The sequence below is a fragment of the Thalassophryne amazonica genome, chromosome 9 (genome assembly GCF_902500255.1).
Source record: "Thalassophryne amazonica chromosome 9, fThaAma1.1, whole genome shotgun sequence".
Lineage (NCBI taxonomy): Eukaryota > Metazoa > Chordata > Actinopteri > Batrachoidiformes > Batrachoididae > Thalassophryne > Thalassophryne amazonica.
The window spans coordinates 17,092,249-17,109,435 of record NC_047111.1 but is presented as its reverse complement, the minus strand read 5'-3'; the positions used below and the strand labels follow the sequence as shown (position 1 = coordinate 17,109,435).

At 42.0% G+C, this 17,187-nt stretch overlaps 1 protein-coding gene across 1 annotated transcript in view; it reads left to right on the top strand.

The window, feature by feature from the left end:
* Positions 1-1,031: 1,031 nt before the first annotated feature.
* Positions 1,032-17,187, top strand: part of vps37d (VPS37D subunit of ESCRT-I) — a 36,667-nt gene continuing 20,511 nt past the window's right edge. The window contains exons 1-2 of the mRNA XM_034177684.1: positions 1,032-1,278; positions 4,485-4,656. Of these exons, the coding sequence (XP_034033575.1) occupies positions 1,156-1,278; positions 4,485-4,656 (295 nt within the window). The 5' untranslated portion in view covers positions 1,032-1,155. The remainder of the gene's footprint in view (positions 1,279-4,484; positions 4,657-17,187) is intronic.

Sequence of the window (17,187 nt, the reverse complement as noted above, 5' to 3'; positions counted from 1 at the left end):
CATTCCATGAATGAATGGATTATCCAATGCATTGCCCAATTATGCCACCATGGCAAAAAGCTGCTATACTTTTAGCCACATGGAATTTCTCACAGCATTCATCTACATGGATAACAGTAGCGCTGGCCCAGAGTTTTTTTTATTCTACTTGCTGCAACCAATAACTTTTTCACACACTTGAAAAATCTTAAATTTTTGACCTCTGGACAAATTGAAATGGGCTTTGGTGACTTTTTATTCTGTTTTGATCCATAACCCAATAATTTTAATGTATTCATTTTATATAGTGCCAAATCACAGTTGCCTCAAGGCGCTTAACAATAGACTGCAGAGAGCAAATTAATACCTTTACGGAACCTTTATGATTAGACAAATACTTTGAAACATGATTAGAACATTTTAAAACTTTGATCCGTACATGATCCTGACTATAGCTATAACTTGGGAAGGTTATAAAGGTTATTTGTGATATGTGTTGTTTAAAATTTGCATGAGATACAGCTTGTAAAAAAAAATCTAATAATAATGATAAGTTAATATTTTACAAGGTGTGGCTCATGCAAATAGTTTTTTTTTTAAATTAATGAATAAATCCTGACCTGTGCTGTGTAACTGGGAAGCATCAACTGACTTAAATAAGACTCACAAAAATTCACAGACTCTTCGACTGAACTGTAACAGAAAGGTGAGGCCGGAGAGGGACAGTACAGCAGAAATGAAGACATACTACTGATGTCCAGCATGTAAAGCCTCCACTTGTTACTGTTACTAATAATACCTGTTGGCACTGGGAATGTTGTTTTGTATATATAGATTCCATCTATTTTTATTCTTGCAAAATAAATGATCATTGTAATTTTATGAGGTTTTTGTTGTTGTTGTTTTTCTTTTATGATCATGACATAACGCTGTCAAAAAGTACATTTTTAGTTGGTACCAACAAACTGACTTGCTGCACCTCCGTCCAGCAGGTGGCGGTAATGCTCTAGAAGCTGTTTGTATTCGCTGCAGATATCATCAGCGTCTCTTGACACCGCGGCAGCTTTGTGGTGCTGCTTCGTGAAGCTTAATTTTACCGACTGACTGCTTTGTGTTTTATTGAGCAACATGTAAACGTTGTGCGGATGTTTTTTCCTCCTACTTTATACGAATAAAATGTCCACGGTGAAGGAGAGTAAAAGCTGTGCAGACGGTTACCGGGCTTTAAGCTCCGGAGAGCTGAGGCAGCTTTTACAAAACGACCACAAAATGGATCATATCGTTCGCCTCAGTGATAAGGTGGGTAAAATTAAAACACTGCGCTTTATATTTTAAAACTTTAATCATCGTTTTCCCATTGTGTTATTTCATTGGCCAAAGCATGCTTTTCGGTGTTTGTGAGTGTCATAAATCCGTTTTTTCCATCGTCTTAGTGGCGCCGCAGGTCAAATTTCTTTCATTTTTCTGCTGAATAAATAACTAATGCCGCTAAAACGGTTTTAAGCTTCACGTTCTGTTTTACAAACGTTTTCTGTGTGCAGGAAGACTTTTCTTACGCCAAACTCTCCTCAAAAACCCCACATTTCGCTTTTTTCGTAGCTCTTAAAATGTAAATATTCAGAGAGCAGATTTGGACTTTCCAGAGGCGTAACCGGTAGGTGCCCCCTTGGAGTTTTAAAGCGTTTGTTTGATTGTACAGCTGCAACTGTTAATTATTAAATTAATAAACTATTTTAGTAATTGATTCATTCTGAGTGCTTGCTTTTTTATGTCTGATTTTTGTAATTTCAGCTTCTTAAATGTGAAAATGTTCTGGTTTCTTTATTCCTGTCTGACAGTAAACTGAATATCTTTGGGTTGTGGATGAAACAAGAGATCTGAGGATGTCATCTTGGGCTTTGAAAAATATTCATTGATATTTTCACCATTTTGCTACATTTTTGTGGACCAACCAACTACTGGATTAATTCAGAAAACAATCCCATTAATAGGAAATGAAAACAATTGTTAGTTGCAGCCCTGTGAAATCTGTCAGGATTTTATTTTCTATATTTTTGTGTCTCAGGAAGAGGTATGGCTGCCTTTTTAATCTTATGTTGGGATTTTTTTTAAGGTGAAGCACAGATGTTGCAGAACTTATAGTTGATTAGACAACTTACACGTAGCAAGTCAGATTGGTGAATTCTGTCTGTCCATCACACTTTGATGAACACCAGCCTCGTGTGACATTTGACCCTAACCCCACGATGACCTGTTTTCTTGGGCATGAATACAAAAAAGAGAAAATATCATGTTTGATGGCCAGATGAGGTCATTCCGAGGTGTGTCGTCTATCCGTCATAAACAGTTTGACATGTGCCTTCTTCCACATTGATGATCCAATTTAGCTCAAACTTGCAGACAGAGGTCTTCCATCAGAGGTTATGCTCAAGGTCAAAGGTCAGAGTGTGGTCACTTAAAGGATTTCTCCTAATTGGCAGAATGGTTCAGTATTGTTGCAGTAGTTTAATGGAATTTATTTTGTAATGTTTTCAGTTATGTTGCTGCATCCCAGCAACATAGCCTTATGGAACAAGGCTCCTTGTTTGTTTCTTTCCTTGTCCAGCTGCATTTATGCATTTATTCTTATAAACCCTTGCAGGTAAGACATCAACAGCAAGCTCACAATTCCTTCTTATAGTCATTCGGATATTGTGTCCTTTTTAATTTTATTTTTTCCCCTGTTACAGCTGTTTGATCTGAGTGCAGCTTGTCAATTGGAAAACAGACAAAAATGCTTTTCTTGGCATCTGTATGAACTCGCTCACATTAAGAATGCCTCTATGTGAAGTGGGCCCAGGCTGCCTGTGTTAAATTCTATTTCAGGAAACCTGAAGGTATGACATTTAGAAGAACAACAGATGTGTACTGTCTGTGTGTGCTTGCATGAGGCGTCTCGCTGCAGGACACATTCTGCAAATTCCTCTGATTTCGGGACTACAATTGCCTCATATCTCAGTTTGATGACCCGTAAAATACGAGACAGATGCCCCACACTGCAGCGGACTGAGTGAAAATAGCCCACAGCTCTAACGTGACCGACTGTTGAGCACGAAAAATATCCAGCTGGGCCGGATTGCAGGAATGCTGAGATTGTTGGAATATTCTGAGGATTCTTTTTCACTGCAACTTCTTTCTTACCAACAATTCTCTAATATTTATATAAAGCCTAAATGTGCAAACATGCCCGTCATTTTCCCATCATAATCGTAATCTAAATTCCTTTTTTTAAACGCCAGCCTGCAAGTCTTTGGCAGTCAGTAACTGACTGCCTGAAGAGTTGAACTGCAGACATCAACAGTGGTTTCGCTGATGATGCTTCACTTCCTCTGCAGCTGACTGCAGTTCCTCCCCGTTTCTGAGGTGTTAAGTCTTTGTTGGTACCTTCAGGAAGTCAAACACTGTTCAGTTAGTTTGAGGTCAAGTTGACCGAGGTGAGGTTTCCAGATTCCGCCGATTTGCCTTTAAAAGCAGTTTGTCATGTGTTTTGTCTGTCTGCTTTGTGAGTGTGTAGCAGATATTGTCGCTCTGAATGCATAATTCAACTCGTTGATTTGGTCAGAAGTTGCAGCTTCAGTAGGAAGGAGGAATCCACTGGCTTTAGCAGCCATACGTGCCTACAAGATAAATCTAGCTCTGCTGTGTTTAACAAGCTTCGCATCACCAGCAGCTCCTTTCTTTCTGTCTTCTTCCTGCTTCTGGTTGATGTTTGTCTCATCTGCCCGTGTTTGTTTTTAGATTTGTACCTCCAAGTTTATGCTGAAGTTGCTGGTTTGTTGACTTTGATGCAAATGTACACTCATTGGCCACTTTATTAGGTACACTTGTTCAGTTGCATGTGAACATAAATAGCTAATCAGCCAATCACATGGCAGCAACTTAGTGCATTTAGTCATCTAGATGTGGTGAAGTTGATTTGCTCAAGTTCAGAATGGGGAAGAAAGGTGATTTAAATTACTCTGGACATGGCATGGTTGGTCTGAGGATTTCGGAAACTGCTGATCTACTGGGATTTTACCCACAACCATCTCTAGGGTTTACAGAGAATGGTCCAAAAAAGAGAAGTGAGCGGCAGTTGTGTGGACGAAAATGCCTTGTGGATTTCAGAGGCCAGTGGAGAATGGGCGACTGCATGATGCCATCATGTCAATATGGACCAACATCTCTGAGGAATGTTTCCAACACCTTGTTGAATCTGTGCCATGAAGAATTAAGGTGGTTCTGAAGGCAAAAGAGCATCCAAGCAAGGTGTACCTAATAAAGTGGCCGGCGAGTGTCTGGCCTAATGATGTTGTGTTTTTCTTGACCACAAAAAAAAACTCTTAAAATAATTTAAATAATCTGTGAACATATTCTATTTTCTGTTCTTAAAATATAGGCCAGTAATAATTTGGACCAGGACTGAACGTTTTACTTCTGAGTTTACAATGCAGATTATTTATTTTAACTTTTATGCTTATGTTCAGTTTCAGGAGCTGCAAGTGGACAGAGAGACATTACTGACATCAAATCGGAGCTTGGCGGAGGAGAGTCTCACCCGAAAACCCCACCTTAATAATGGCAAACTGCAACTGGCGGAAAAATATCAGGAACTGTCCAACCTGGCAACCACATGCTGGGAAAAACAGAGTCAGCTTGGTGAGTTTACCCCAGCGCTGTGGACACAAAGTTCCATGTAGAATGCCAGTGAGCGACCACTAGACATACGTCAAGATCAGGGTGGTTGAGATGACGAGGTCACAGGTTCAGATTCCACAACTGAACGGGTAAACGTCCTTTCAAACTCAAAATTAAACTGCAAAGGCCTAGAAAAGGCTGTTTTCGACTATCACAACTGGTTATCCACATTATCTCAAATCTTCTGTATTGTCTATAACAAATCTGTATATTTTGGGCACATCTGGATTGAGCCGGGCCGATATCTTGGTTAGCCAATATTATTGGCTAATACGAGTGGTTTATGAACGTATCGGTGTCAGGATTATTTTAGGACTTATAAAAACTTTATCAAATAAACAATGCAGAAAACACTGGCTGTTGGAAACAGTATCATTACATTAGTTTTGAAACAGAGGGCACTCCGATGGCATTGTGTACAATGCTGTCAAGCATGATTGGGACCCCATCACCCCTTGGTCACATTAACTACAAAATACAGAGGTGAAGCAACCACTTGCCATTCGTTTTCAGTCAGAGTGGGTGTTTACAGCATCAAGTGGTCACTATGCTGCCAGGTAGGTGGGTCCAAAACAAACCTAAAGTGTATTTTACGCAAATACTGAGCGATGCGACATGATGACTGGCAATCTCTTTGATGGCAGTATGACGTACATTGGTTGGCTGTTGGAAGCATTGGCTGATACTGGTCTTTGCTGTATCCACAGAACCACCCAAGCAGACAAGCGGTCCATCCCCACATCTCTAAAATATAAGTGTCCTGGAGCCTGAACACCTTTAAACATTTATTTTTTTCATTGTTGAAACGCACTCATATCAGGTCTGGAATCATGAGATGTGGTGCATCAACCACAATACAGAACTGCATTGGGTCCCGTTGGCATGGCTTTGAGCGTATTTCTGTGGACAGCTTGAATGTGAAGATGTTTCACTCTTCATTCAGGAAATCCTCATCAGTTCAGGACTCAGAACTGATGAGATTTTTCTTCAAGGAACTGAACAAGTCCAGTTGACTGGACTCAGCCTGCTTTTACCCAGGGGTACAGTTGTGCTCCAAGGTCCGCTAGTCCAGCTGTGCACCTGGATTGTACAGTTTACTTTCTTATGTTTGTGTGGTGTCTGTCCTGGGTAGGTGTGCCCTGAGGTTGAGCAGGTTTTGGGGTTCATGGTTATGCTGAGGGACCACATGAAGGATCAAGTTCACATCCCGTCAGTTAATACGAGGTCTGTCAATGAAGTAACGGGCCTTTTTATTTTTTTCAAAAACTATATGGATTTCATTCATATGTTTTTACGTCAGACATGCTTGAACCCTCGTGCGCATGCGTGAGTTTTTCCACGCCTGTCGGTTACGTCATTCGCCTGTGAGCACGCCTTGGGAAGGAGTGGTCCCGCCCCCTTGTCGGATTTTCATTGTCTGGAAATGGCGGAATGAAAAGGACTTTTTTTCCATCAGAATTTTTTCAGAAGCTGTTAGAGACTGGCACCTGGAAACCATTCGAAAAATTTATCTGGCTTTCAGTGAAAATTTTACGGGCTTCACAGAGAATAAGGACTGCTACTACAGCTTTAAGCCATTTCCAGACAATGAAAATCCGACGAGGGGGCGGGACCATTCCTTCCCAAGGCGTGCTCACAAGCGAATGACGTCACCGACAGGCGTGGAAAAACTCACGCATGCGCACGAGGGTTCAAGCATGTCTGACGTAAAAACATATGAATGAAATCCATATAGTTTTTGAAAAAATAAAAAGGACCGTTACTTTATTGACAGACCTCGTATGCTTTCCTGGCTACTTGGTGTTTTTACTTCCTTCAGGCAGTTTTGTTTTTGCCTCAGTTTGTCATTCAGATGGGATAACGTCTGAAGTTACGGATGGATTTTTATGATGTTTTTGGTTTTGGAACAAGTGATTTGATTTGGGGTAGATGATGTGGCTCCAGCAGCTTTTAAATTCTTTTCTGTAACTTTGCACCGTTGCACATTCTGAGCTTTAGGAGAGGAATGCGCTGAAATACGAGGGCTGTCCGTAAAGTATAGGTCCTTTTTATTTTTTTCAAAAACTATATGGATTTCATTCATATGTTTTTACGTCAGACATGCTTGCACCCTCGTGCGCATGCGTGAGTTTTTCCATGCCTGTCGGTGACGTCATTCGCCTGTGAGCACTCCTTGTGGGAGGAGTCGTCCAGCCCCTCGTCGGAATTCCTTTGTCTGAGAAGTTGCTGAGAGACTGGCGCTTTGTTTGATCAAAATTTTTTCTAAACCTGTGAGACACATCGAAGTGGACATGGTTCGAAAAATTAAGCTGGTTTTCAGTGAAAATTTTAACAGCTGATGAGAGATTTTGAGGTGATTCTGTCGCTTTAAGGACTTTTCACGGTGCGAGACGTCGCTCAGCGCTCTCAGGCAGCGTCATCAGCCTGTTTCAAGCTTAAAACCTCCACATTTCAGGCTCTATTGATCCAGGACGTCGTGAGAGAACAGAGAAGTTTCAGAAGAAGTCGGTTTCAGCATTTTATCCGGATATTCCACTGTTAAAGGAGATTTTTTTAATGAAAGACGTGCGGACGGGTCCGCGCGTCGGGACGCAGCCGACGCGGTGCGGCGGCACAGGAAAAACACCTCCGTGTTGATAACCATTTGTAAAATCCAGGCGGCTTTTGATGGCTTTCAGTGGAGTGAGTATGTGAGAAATTGTTTATCAGCTGGAGATGTTCCAACTTTTCCTCAAGTCTTCCAACAGAGGTGTTTTTCCTGTGGCGGAGCGTCGCGGCGGCTGCGAGCCGACGCTGCAATCCGCCCGCACGTCTTTCATTAAAAAAATCTCCTTTAACAGTGGAATATCCGGATAAAATGCTGAAACCGACTTCTTCTGAAACTTCTCTGTTCTCTCATGACGTCCTGGATCAACAGAGCCTGAAATGTGGAGGTTTTCAGCTTGAAACAGGCTGATGACGCCGCCTGAGAGCGCTGCGAGACGTCCCGCTCTGTGGGAAGTCCTTAAAGCGACAGAATCACCTCAAAATCTCTCATCAGCTGTTAAAATTTTCACTGAAGACCAGCTTAATTTTTCGAACCATGTCCACTTCGATGTGTCTCACAGGTTTAGAAAAAATTTTGATCAAACAAAGCGCCAGTCTCTCAGCAACTTCTCAGACAAAGGAATTCTGACGAGGGGCTGGACGACTCCTCCCACAAGGAGTGCTCACAGGCGAATGACGTCACCGACAGGCGTGGAAAAACTCACGCATGCGCACGAGGGTTCAAGCATGTCTGACGTAAAAACATATGAATGAAATCCATATAGTTTTTGAAAAAAATAAAAAGGACCTATACTTTACGGACAGCCCTCGTATGTTCCCTTGTTCTTTAAAATGTGGCCATTGGACCATTTTTTACTTTTTGCTTCTATCTTTGCTAATTCAGCGTCGGTCGTGGTGACGGCTCCGCGCCGCATTCAACAGCCTTTGAATTAGAGTTGACGGCTGCGTCTGGCATTGAACACCCTTCACTGGAGGCTTTGACGCCTAGAATGTCTTTTAACTTGCTGTCACGTTCGTGCTGGTGGAGAGACGAGAGGCGAGTTTCAGCGCGAGAGCCTCAGCGTGACTGTGGTTTGGTCATGGGAACAGACTGCAGCATATCAGATGTCAGCAGGAAGCTTGCAGCAGTTGTCATGGAGTCTGTGGGGTCAAAGGGGCCTTGTCTTTGTTTAAGGGACTCATGCTTTTGATGGGACGCCACCAGACGATGTCTTCTGAGTCTCACAGGAAAAGCTTCCAGAATTCCTGCTGTGTTCAGAGCCGAGCCAGTAGGAGATGATGAATGTCAGCCTGCAGTTCACTTCACACTTGGAGTGTTGAGTACGACTTGTTAATAATGAGAGTTTCAACTAAACCCTTCTTTTTAAAAATAAATATTGAAGTTTTTTTTTTTTTTTCATGCTGTTGTTACTCACTGAAAAAATATACTTTATTGTAAGGCGTGTTGCGTGGGGGGAAAAAACATGACACTCAGAAATACAAAAGCTAAAGTAAACAGATGGCAAACTGGCTTTTTGTGGCAGCCTAAGGCACACCTGTGAGGTGGGATGGATTATCTCAGCAAAAAAGTGCTCACTAACACAGATTTAGACAGATTTGTGAACAATATCTGAGAGAAATAGGTCTTTTGTGTGTATTGAAAATGTTTTTAGATTTTTAAGTTCAGTTCATGAAAAATGGGGAAAAAAATAAAATATATATATATATATATATATATATATATATATATATATACACACACACACACACGGTAAACTTGTACCAGCAAATTTTGTCCGTTATAATCGAAATGTAACTGATTAGTTACAGTCAGGTGGTGCCGAGGAATCTCCAACACCAATTAGTCTTAACCATTTCCTTGATTAAACACCTGACCTTGAATTGGACCTGCCCCATTTCATGGCTGAGTCAAAGCGTCATCTGAAAAAATAAACACCTGCCTTAAATAAGCGCCGGACATTATATGCATTAAAAAGACTACGTTTAGATAAGTCACTCTTTTTTCCCCTAAATCCACTGTGGTCTAATTTATGCTTCTGCAACTCCATGTGGCCATGCAATTTCAATTTCAATTTATTTTCATTTATACGAGGTCTATTAGAAAAGTATTCGACCTTATTATTTTTTTTAAAAACCATATGGATTTGAATCACGTGTGATTGTGTCAGACAAGCTTGAACCCTCGTGCGCATGCGTGAGTTTTTTCATGCCTGTCGGTTGCGTCATTCGCCTGTGAGCAGGCTTTGAGTGAGGTGTGGTCCACCCTCTCAGCGGATTTTTATTGCGAATAAATGTCTGAACGATTTGGAGCGTTGCTGCATCAATTTTTTTCCAGAAACTGTGAGAGACCTCCAGGTGGACACGTTCGAAAAATTAATATGGCTTTCAGGGACGATTTTATGGGGATTAAACAGATTACGGAGTGTTACTGCCGCTTTAAGGACTGCCCACAACTCCTGAGAGCGCAGCGCGCTCCCAGCCCCCATCGACAGGCTGACACCCCGCTGAAACAACCAGATCATTTACAACGTGAAGGCTTTGTTGATCCGGGACCTCGTCTGACTTTCACAAAAAGGCAGAAGATGTGGACATCAGCACTTTTTGGGCACATTCCACCGTTACAGGAGTTTTTTTCATGGAAAGAAAAGCGGAGGGACGAGTCATGGAGCTGATCATTACGTGGGACAAAACCACCTCGGTGTTGGTCTCACAGGACGGCTTTCAGGTGGATTTCAGACGGATTCCGGTTGCTTTCCAGTCGTCGTAATCTGTTTAATCCCCATAAAATCGTCCCTGAAAGCCATATTAATTTTTCGAACGGTGTCCACCTGGAGGTCTCTCACAGTTTCTGGAAAAAAATTGATGCAGCAACGCTCCAAATCGTTCAGACATTTATTCGCAATAAAAATCCGCTGAGAGGGTGGACCACACCTCACTCAAAGCCTGCTCACAGGCGAATGATGCAACCGACAGGCATGAAAAAACTCACGCATGCGCATGAGGGTTCAAGCTTGTCTGACGCAATCACACGTGATTCAAATCCATATGGTTTTTAAAAAAAATAACAAGGTCAGATACTTTTCTAATAGACCTCGTATAGCGCCAAATCACAACAGAGTTGCCTCAAGGCGCTTCACACAAGTAAGGTCTAACCTTACTAACCCCCAGAGCAGCAGTGGTAAGGAAAAACTCCCTCTGAGGAAGAAACCTCAAGCAGACCAGACTCAACAGGGTGTCCCTCTGCTTGGGCCATGATACAAACACAAATTACAGAACAATTCACAAAACAAATATACAGGAAAAGCTGTTGGTGCACAGGACAGGAGGGTCTCCAGCACAAGTACCACACCCATCTCTGGATGGAGCTGCACCTTAAACAGGGAGAAAAAACAGAATCAAGCATCAGAAAGACAAGAAATTCAGTATAATTTGTCAGCATTAAACAACAATAAAAAACAGGAAATACTAAGGTGATCGCCTGCCACTAGCCCTAAGCTTCACTAAAAGACCCAGGATTTAGGTAAAGTTGAGGCCACGGCCCGCTCCATTTCCTAAGAAAATGAAATAAAAGAGTGAAAAGTGTAGAACTATACTATGCCAGTATGCTAGCCATACGAAAGGGAAAATAAGTGTGTCTTAAGTCTGGACTTGAAAGCCTCCACAGAATCTGACTGTTTTATTGATGCAGGGAGATCATTCCACAGAACAGGGGCACAGTAAGAGAAAGCTCAATGACCCGCAGACTTCTTATTCACCCTAGGGACACAAAGTAGTCCTGCACCCTGAGAATGCAAAGCCCGGACCCGTATGTATGGTTTAATTGGGTCAGTTAGGTAGGAGGGTACCAGTCCATGAATAATTTTATAGGTTAGTAGCAGAACCTTAAAATCTGATCTCACTGGGACAGGTGCCAGTCCTTGAACAATTTTATAAACTAGTAGCAGAACCTTAAAATCAGGAAGCCAGTGAAGAGACGCCAATGTGGGTGTAATGTGGTCGAACTTTCTGCTTCATGTCAAAGGTTTGGCTGCAGCATTTTGAACCAGTTGGAGAGACCCCTAATGGTAGACTGCAGTAAACCAGAAAATAAAACATTGCAGTAGTCCAATCTAGAAGAGATAAACACATGGATCAGGGTCTCAGCATCAGCCATAGACAGGATGGGACGAATCTTTACTATATTTAGCAAGTGGAAGAAAGCAGTCATTGTAATATTTCTAATGTGGAGGCCAAAGGACAACATAGGATCAAAAATTACCTCAAGGTTCCTCACTTTGTCCATGTGATATATGACACATGAGCCTAGGCTGAGCATTAACCAGTCAAATTGATGCCGTTGTCTCACTGGACCAAGAACCATCATTTCAGTTTTATCAGAGTTTAAAAGTGGGAAGTTTCTAGACACCCAGCTTCTCACTGATGCAAGGCGATCTTCTAAGGATTTTATGTGGATGAGATGACCAGCAGTGATTGGCATGTATAACTGAGTATCATCATCATAGCAGTGAAAGATAATCCCAAAACGCAGCAATATGTGCCCAAGGGGTGTTATATAAAGGAGAAAGCAGGGGGCCTAAAACGGACCCTTGTAGAACCCCAAATTTCATGTCACTAAAATGGTAAATGGACTGCATTTATATAGCGCTTTACCATCTGCATCAGATGCTCAAAGCACTTTACAATTATGCCTCACATTCACCCAGATGTCAGGGTGCTGCCATACAAGGCGCTTACTACACACTGGGAGCAATAGGGGATTAAAGTCCTTGCCCAAGGGCCCTTAGCAATTTTCCAGTCAGGCGGGGATTTGAACCCATAATCTTCTGGACTCAAGCCCAACACCTTAACCACTAGACCGTCACTTCCCCTAACACTAAGATTAGAGGTTGTGTTACTGTACAGAACACAGTGAGAACGACTGGCCAACTATGACGTCAACCATGCAAGGGCACTCCCAGTAATCCCAAAATGATTTTCCAGCCTATCAAGTAGAATTTGATGATCCACGGTATCAAATGCAGCACTGAGATCTAACAGCACCAGAACCATAGTGGTGTCCAAATCCATTGCAAGCAGAAGATCATTCACCACTTTAGTGAGAGCTGTCTCTGTGCAATGATATTTTCTAAAAGCAAGATAGTCCACGGGCTGCCGTGAAACCACTTTTTCCAGAATTTTAGAGCAAAATGATAGATTTGATATTGGTCGATAGTTTTTCAGTACATTGGGGTCAAGATTAGGTTTCTTAAGTAATGGTTTAATCACTGCAGATTTGAAACATTTAGGAACAGATCCAGAAGTTAAAGAAAGATTAATAATTTCCAGCACAGTCGGCCCAAGAGTGGGCCACAGGTCCTTAAACAGCTTTGTTGGTATAGGATCAAATAGACAGGTTGTGGTTTTTGTAGATGTTCCGAGTTTCATCAGCATGCCTAGAGAGATACTCTCAAATTCTGCAAATCTAGGTAATACCTCAGTAATGGCGCCCACCTCAATAGCAGAGTGTAGTGGCTGGGTTAAGGCATGCTGGGATATGTTTAACCTAATGTCTTCTATTTTCTTCTCAAAGTAATCCAGTAAATGTTGTGCTGTAAAATGAAAGTGAACTACAGGTGGTTGTCCATGAATAAATGTTGCCACCGTGTTGAACAACTTTGAGTTATGCTTGTTTTTGTTGATCATATCAGAGTAATAGGTCCGCTTTGTAGCCAGTAATGCATGCTTATAGTCTAAGATAGCATCACGCCACGCAAGGTGGAATACTTCTCATTTTAAATGACGCCATTTCCGTTCTAGACCTCTAGCCTTATGCTTGAGGTCACGCAGGTAATCATTGAACCAAGGTGACTGTGTTTTGGGGGGTGCGATTTTAACACAGGTGGCGCAATCATATCAATTGTAGTTTTGAGCACTGAGTTTAAACTATCCACAAGTCTGTCTACTGACTGGGTATTTGCCAGATGTGAAGCTAAGACATCAGGCAGTCTAGCTTCGAGTTCAGTCTTAGTTGAGGAGTTGATGTATCGCCGTAGTAATATATAAGGTTGTTGTTCCACTAAACACAGCAGCAAAACTGTAAACTTAATAAGTGAGTGATCAGAGACCACTCATGTAAGAAGCATGATGTCAATATTCGTGACAGCAATCCCATGTGCGAGAACCAAATCCAGGGTATTTCCACTAATGTGTGTCGAGTCCTGAATGCATTGCCGAAATCCTAATGCATCCATGCAATGACCTTGACGTGCGTGTGACCCTTTTAAAGTTCTCTGTCGCATATTTATGCAATTTACCGCAGGAACAGCGGCTTTTTCTGGACTAATTTGTCCCTCAGTGAGCTCCACTTTTTTATACAACCATCAGTCTCCAAATCAATGTTACAGTACGTATAATTTCTCTCTATGAATTGTGGGTCATTCAAGCTTTTTTTTTCCCCACTCAGTGTTGTGAAGTTGCTCATATTTGTGGACTTTTCAGCCAAATGTATCTGATCCATGATCGAAATGTAATCGGTGGGCACACTGCAAAAACCTTTAAAATATGACGAAGGGGAAGGAGTGAAACCGGAAAAGTGACAAATCGCAGCCCTTGTGGTCTCAGTCGTTTTGACCGGGCTACGGAGAATGTTTGTAGCCCCACAGAGGGCTCTGATCTAAAGCGGCTGTCTTTGGTTCATCACACCCAGGGATATGTGTGAAGCTTAACATCATATTACAGTTCAGGCAGCAAGCAGCATTTTGTTAATAATCACCAACCTTGAATTACACCGTGCCTCATTTAGGTCCCCTGTCTGCTCATGTTTTGAAAAAAATAAATGCCTGGTCTTTTAATCACAGAAATACGGTCCCACGTTCCTCAAATTGGTGAGTGTCAGTGCTGAAGTTCATTTCATACCTCTGTTACTGGGCATGTCCAGACTGCTCTGTCTGGTACATGCGAGGGTTTTTAATGGAAATATGTTACGATGGCATGGGATGTTTTGTCTGATATGAGCGAAAATCTATTATATAAAATCCGGTACATATGATGTTTATTACATAGAAAACCATTCAGAAGCATTGAGACTTTTGCTTTTGTCCGGAGAGTGCGACTATCCAGTTTATGCGATGATTGTTTAGACGAGTTTTATTGTATATGCACACACCGTATTTACCCGTCGGAGGGCCCAGGGCCAAGCATCAGCCCACTGCCTTTTTTGAAGAAAGTTGGTTAAACGCACACCTGAAATTCAGTTAAATTACACGAAATAGATTTAATGAATGAGAAAATGGCAAACACTAGACCAGGGGTGCCCAACCTTTTTTGAACCAAGACCTACTTTTAAAGTTGACATTGTTTCGAGATCTACCAAGCCATATCAGATGCCATCGCGTAGCCACAGTTTATTGTGCACCAATATAATAACACAATTTTCTGGCACAAAGATAAGGTTTTAACAATAATAATACATTATTGAAGTAAATGTGCATGGTGCAAAGAATAACCACAAGTAGGTCTATGACTGGCCCGTAACAACACAACAACAAACAACTCACAGCCCACAAGTTGGAAAAGTTGTTCCCTACCTAGAGTGGGACTTCTGGCACTGAGAGGAGGAAGCTAGTCTCTCATAGTCCAGACAGTAAGGTAGTCATCAGTCATGGTTTATCTGTTTATCATATGATAAATATGTTCATCCAAATATGTTGATCCAAAAATGCTGTCAAATTCTATGCAGTTTGTCTGAGGTTGGGGTACTTCTTTTTCTGAATTAGATTGCAGAACAGAACATTCATGTCAGGCGTTGCTCTGGATTTGAGCTCAGTGTCACTTTTCAGTGTGAGCATCTCATTCTCAATAGCACAGATATCCAGGTTGAAGAGTGATGCCGCTTTGGACATCATACAGTCCACATCTATAACAACATGATACATAATAATATATAATACATAATAACAACATAATATGACAACATGCTCAATGGATACAAAGTCAGTAAAGCACCTGTCAAATTCTAACAAGATGCTCTTGATCATTATAATGTGCACTCTCAGGCTCCACACCGTCTTTGCCCTGACACTTAAGTTCTTTGTCCATGTGTGGAATGCTCCGCAGGTCACACTGTTGCAATCTGCTTGATCACAAGTGTAACTTGGTTTTAAACATGTTCGTGGAGCTGCTCATGTTGATAATGTGTTTATCCTTGAGCTTGTCAGTCAGATTGGTAAGAAAAGCTAAATTCAGGAGCCACTGACGGTCTTTTAGCTGTGCATATTCTGCATGGTTGGAATGTTTCAGAAATTAATAAATTTTGCACAGCAATTCAGAAAACCACTCCGGAAATTTACCTCTGTGTGCAGCAGCAGATCTGTGGCTGCACCCGCCTCCTCCAGCTGTGCACAAAATAATCACCTCCTCAAACTCCTGGCCCGAACAGAACACGCAATCTTGTTCACCACATCCATCACGTCTTCCATATTTATGGACCGTTGTGCTGCTGGCCAACTTTTCAATTCCTGGACTTTTTGGGTGTGCAGAGGTGATTTTGCCAGGGCATTTGCATTGTAGCTCTTGTGAATCACCATGAAATGTTGCTCCAAATTCCCTTCCTTCAGATAAGACAGATGGATTTGCCATAAATGAAAAAATAATCCTCATCCCACTCTGAAAATGTTATTGATTTTTTTTTTCCTTTTTTTTTCATTATTTTTATTTATTAGGTTATCTTTTTTGTTGTTTTGTTTTTAAGCCTCCACCATTATAGCATTTCCTCATTATTCTTCTTCTATGGCGTTTAACAGCAGCCAGCATCCTTATTGGTGCATTACTGCCTCTTTCTGCATCAGTCTGTTATCGCAACACTAAATCCTCTCGATGAGTCCAGTGACAGATTTTTTTTCATGCGATATACTGGAACTCAGCCCGGGATCGACCGGTCGATTGTGATCGACTGGTTGGGCACACCAGCAATAGACACAATCAGGTGAGTTATTTGTGATATATTTTTTTTATTTGTGATGAAATGAGACATTTTATTGAAATTGGCATTCTGATGTACATGATATTGGCCATACTCATCAGTCGGCCCACCCCCCTCTTCAGGCAGAATTTTGCGTGGAGAGTGCTGGTCCACTTTCTTACTAGAGGACATAGTTAAACTTTCCCCATCAGAGGGCGGGCACATTGGTAGGAAGCAGTAGCATAGCTTGACAGAGCTGATTGTCAACTCGTTGGTGGCGTCAGGTGATGTGGCCTATGTAGACACGACGTAACGCTACTATTTCATCACTTGCTACAAGTGCGTCGTTGAGACAATGTTGTACATATTTTTTCAACCCCGTGGGATCCAGAGGAGGTGGTGTGAACAGTCAAGCCTCTAATGTTGACCAGCGGAGGAGAACAGAGCAGTAACAGCGTACCAGCGGCAGTGACATAGCAGCAGGGGAGCTCAACTCTTACTAGCATTGTAGCATGAATGTTGGAAGATTTTAAGCATGTTGAAAATTTTTTCAGGACCACAACGCACATCAACGTTGCCCGACTAACGTCAGCGCTGATCAGCGTTATTTTCACTCCCCGTCTGCAAATGCTGGGCTAATTGTCAGAGTACAAATGGTTCATTAGGATGCCTGTGCGCCCACGTTTTTCATCAGACATTCGCTCCAGGCCTGTTGACAATCTTTGTGAAAAAACAGACTTGTTGCACTGTCTGCTGCTTGTCTGTCTAGACTGGAGCAGTAGTGCTGACTGGCTGCTGGCTCCATTGGCACCGTGCATATAAAACAAATTAGTGACTAGGGCTTAACATATTGGAAGTGATCAATCAAAAGATGCCTGATTCAGGTTGTTTTAGTCAGATTGGGTCATCCCTAGTGTGAATGGGCTGGTTGTCTGCCTGGGTGGTTGCCATCCAGGACCCAAGGCTGTATCCTGTGACTGGTGTATTGTGAGTGGTATTTATTTTGG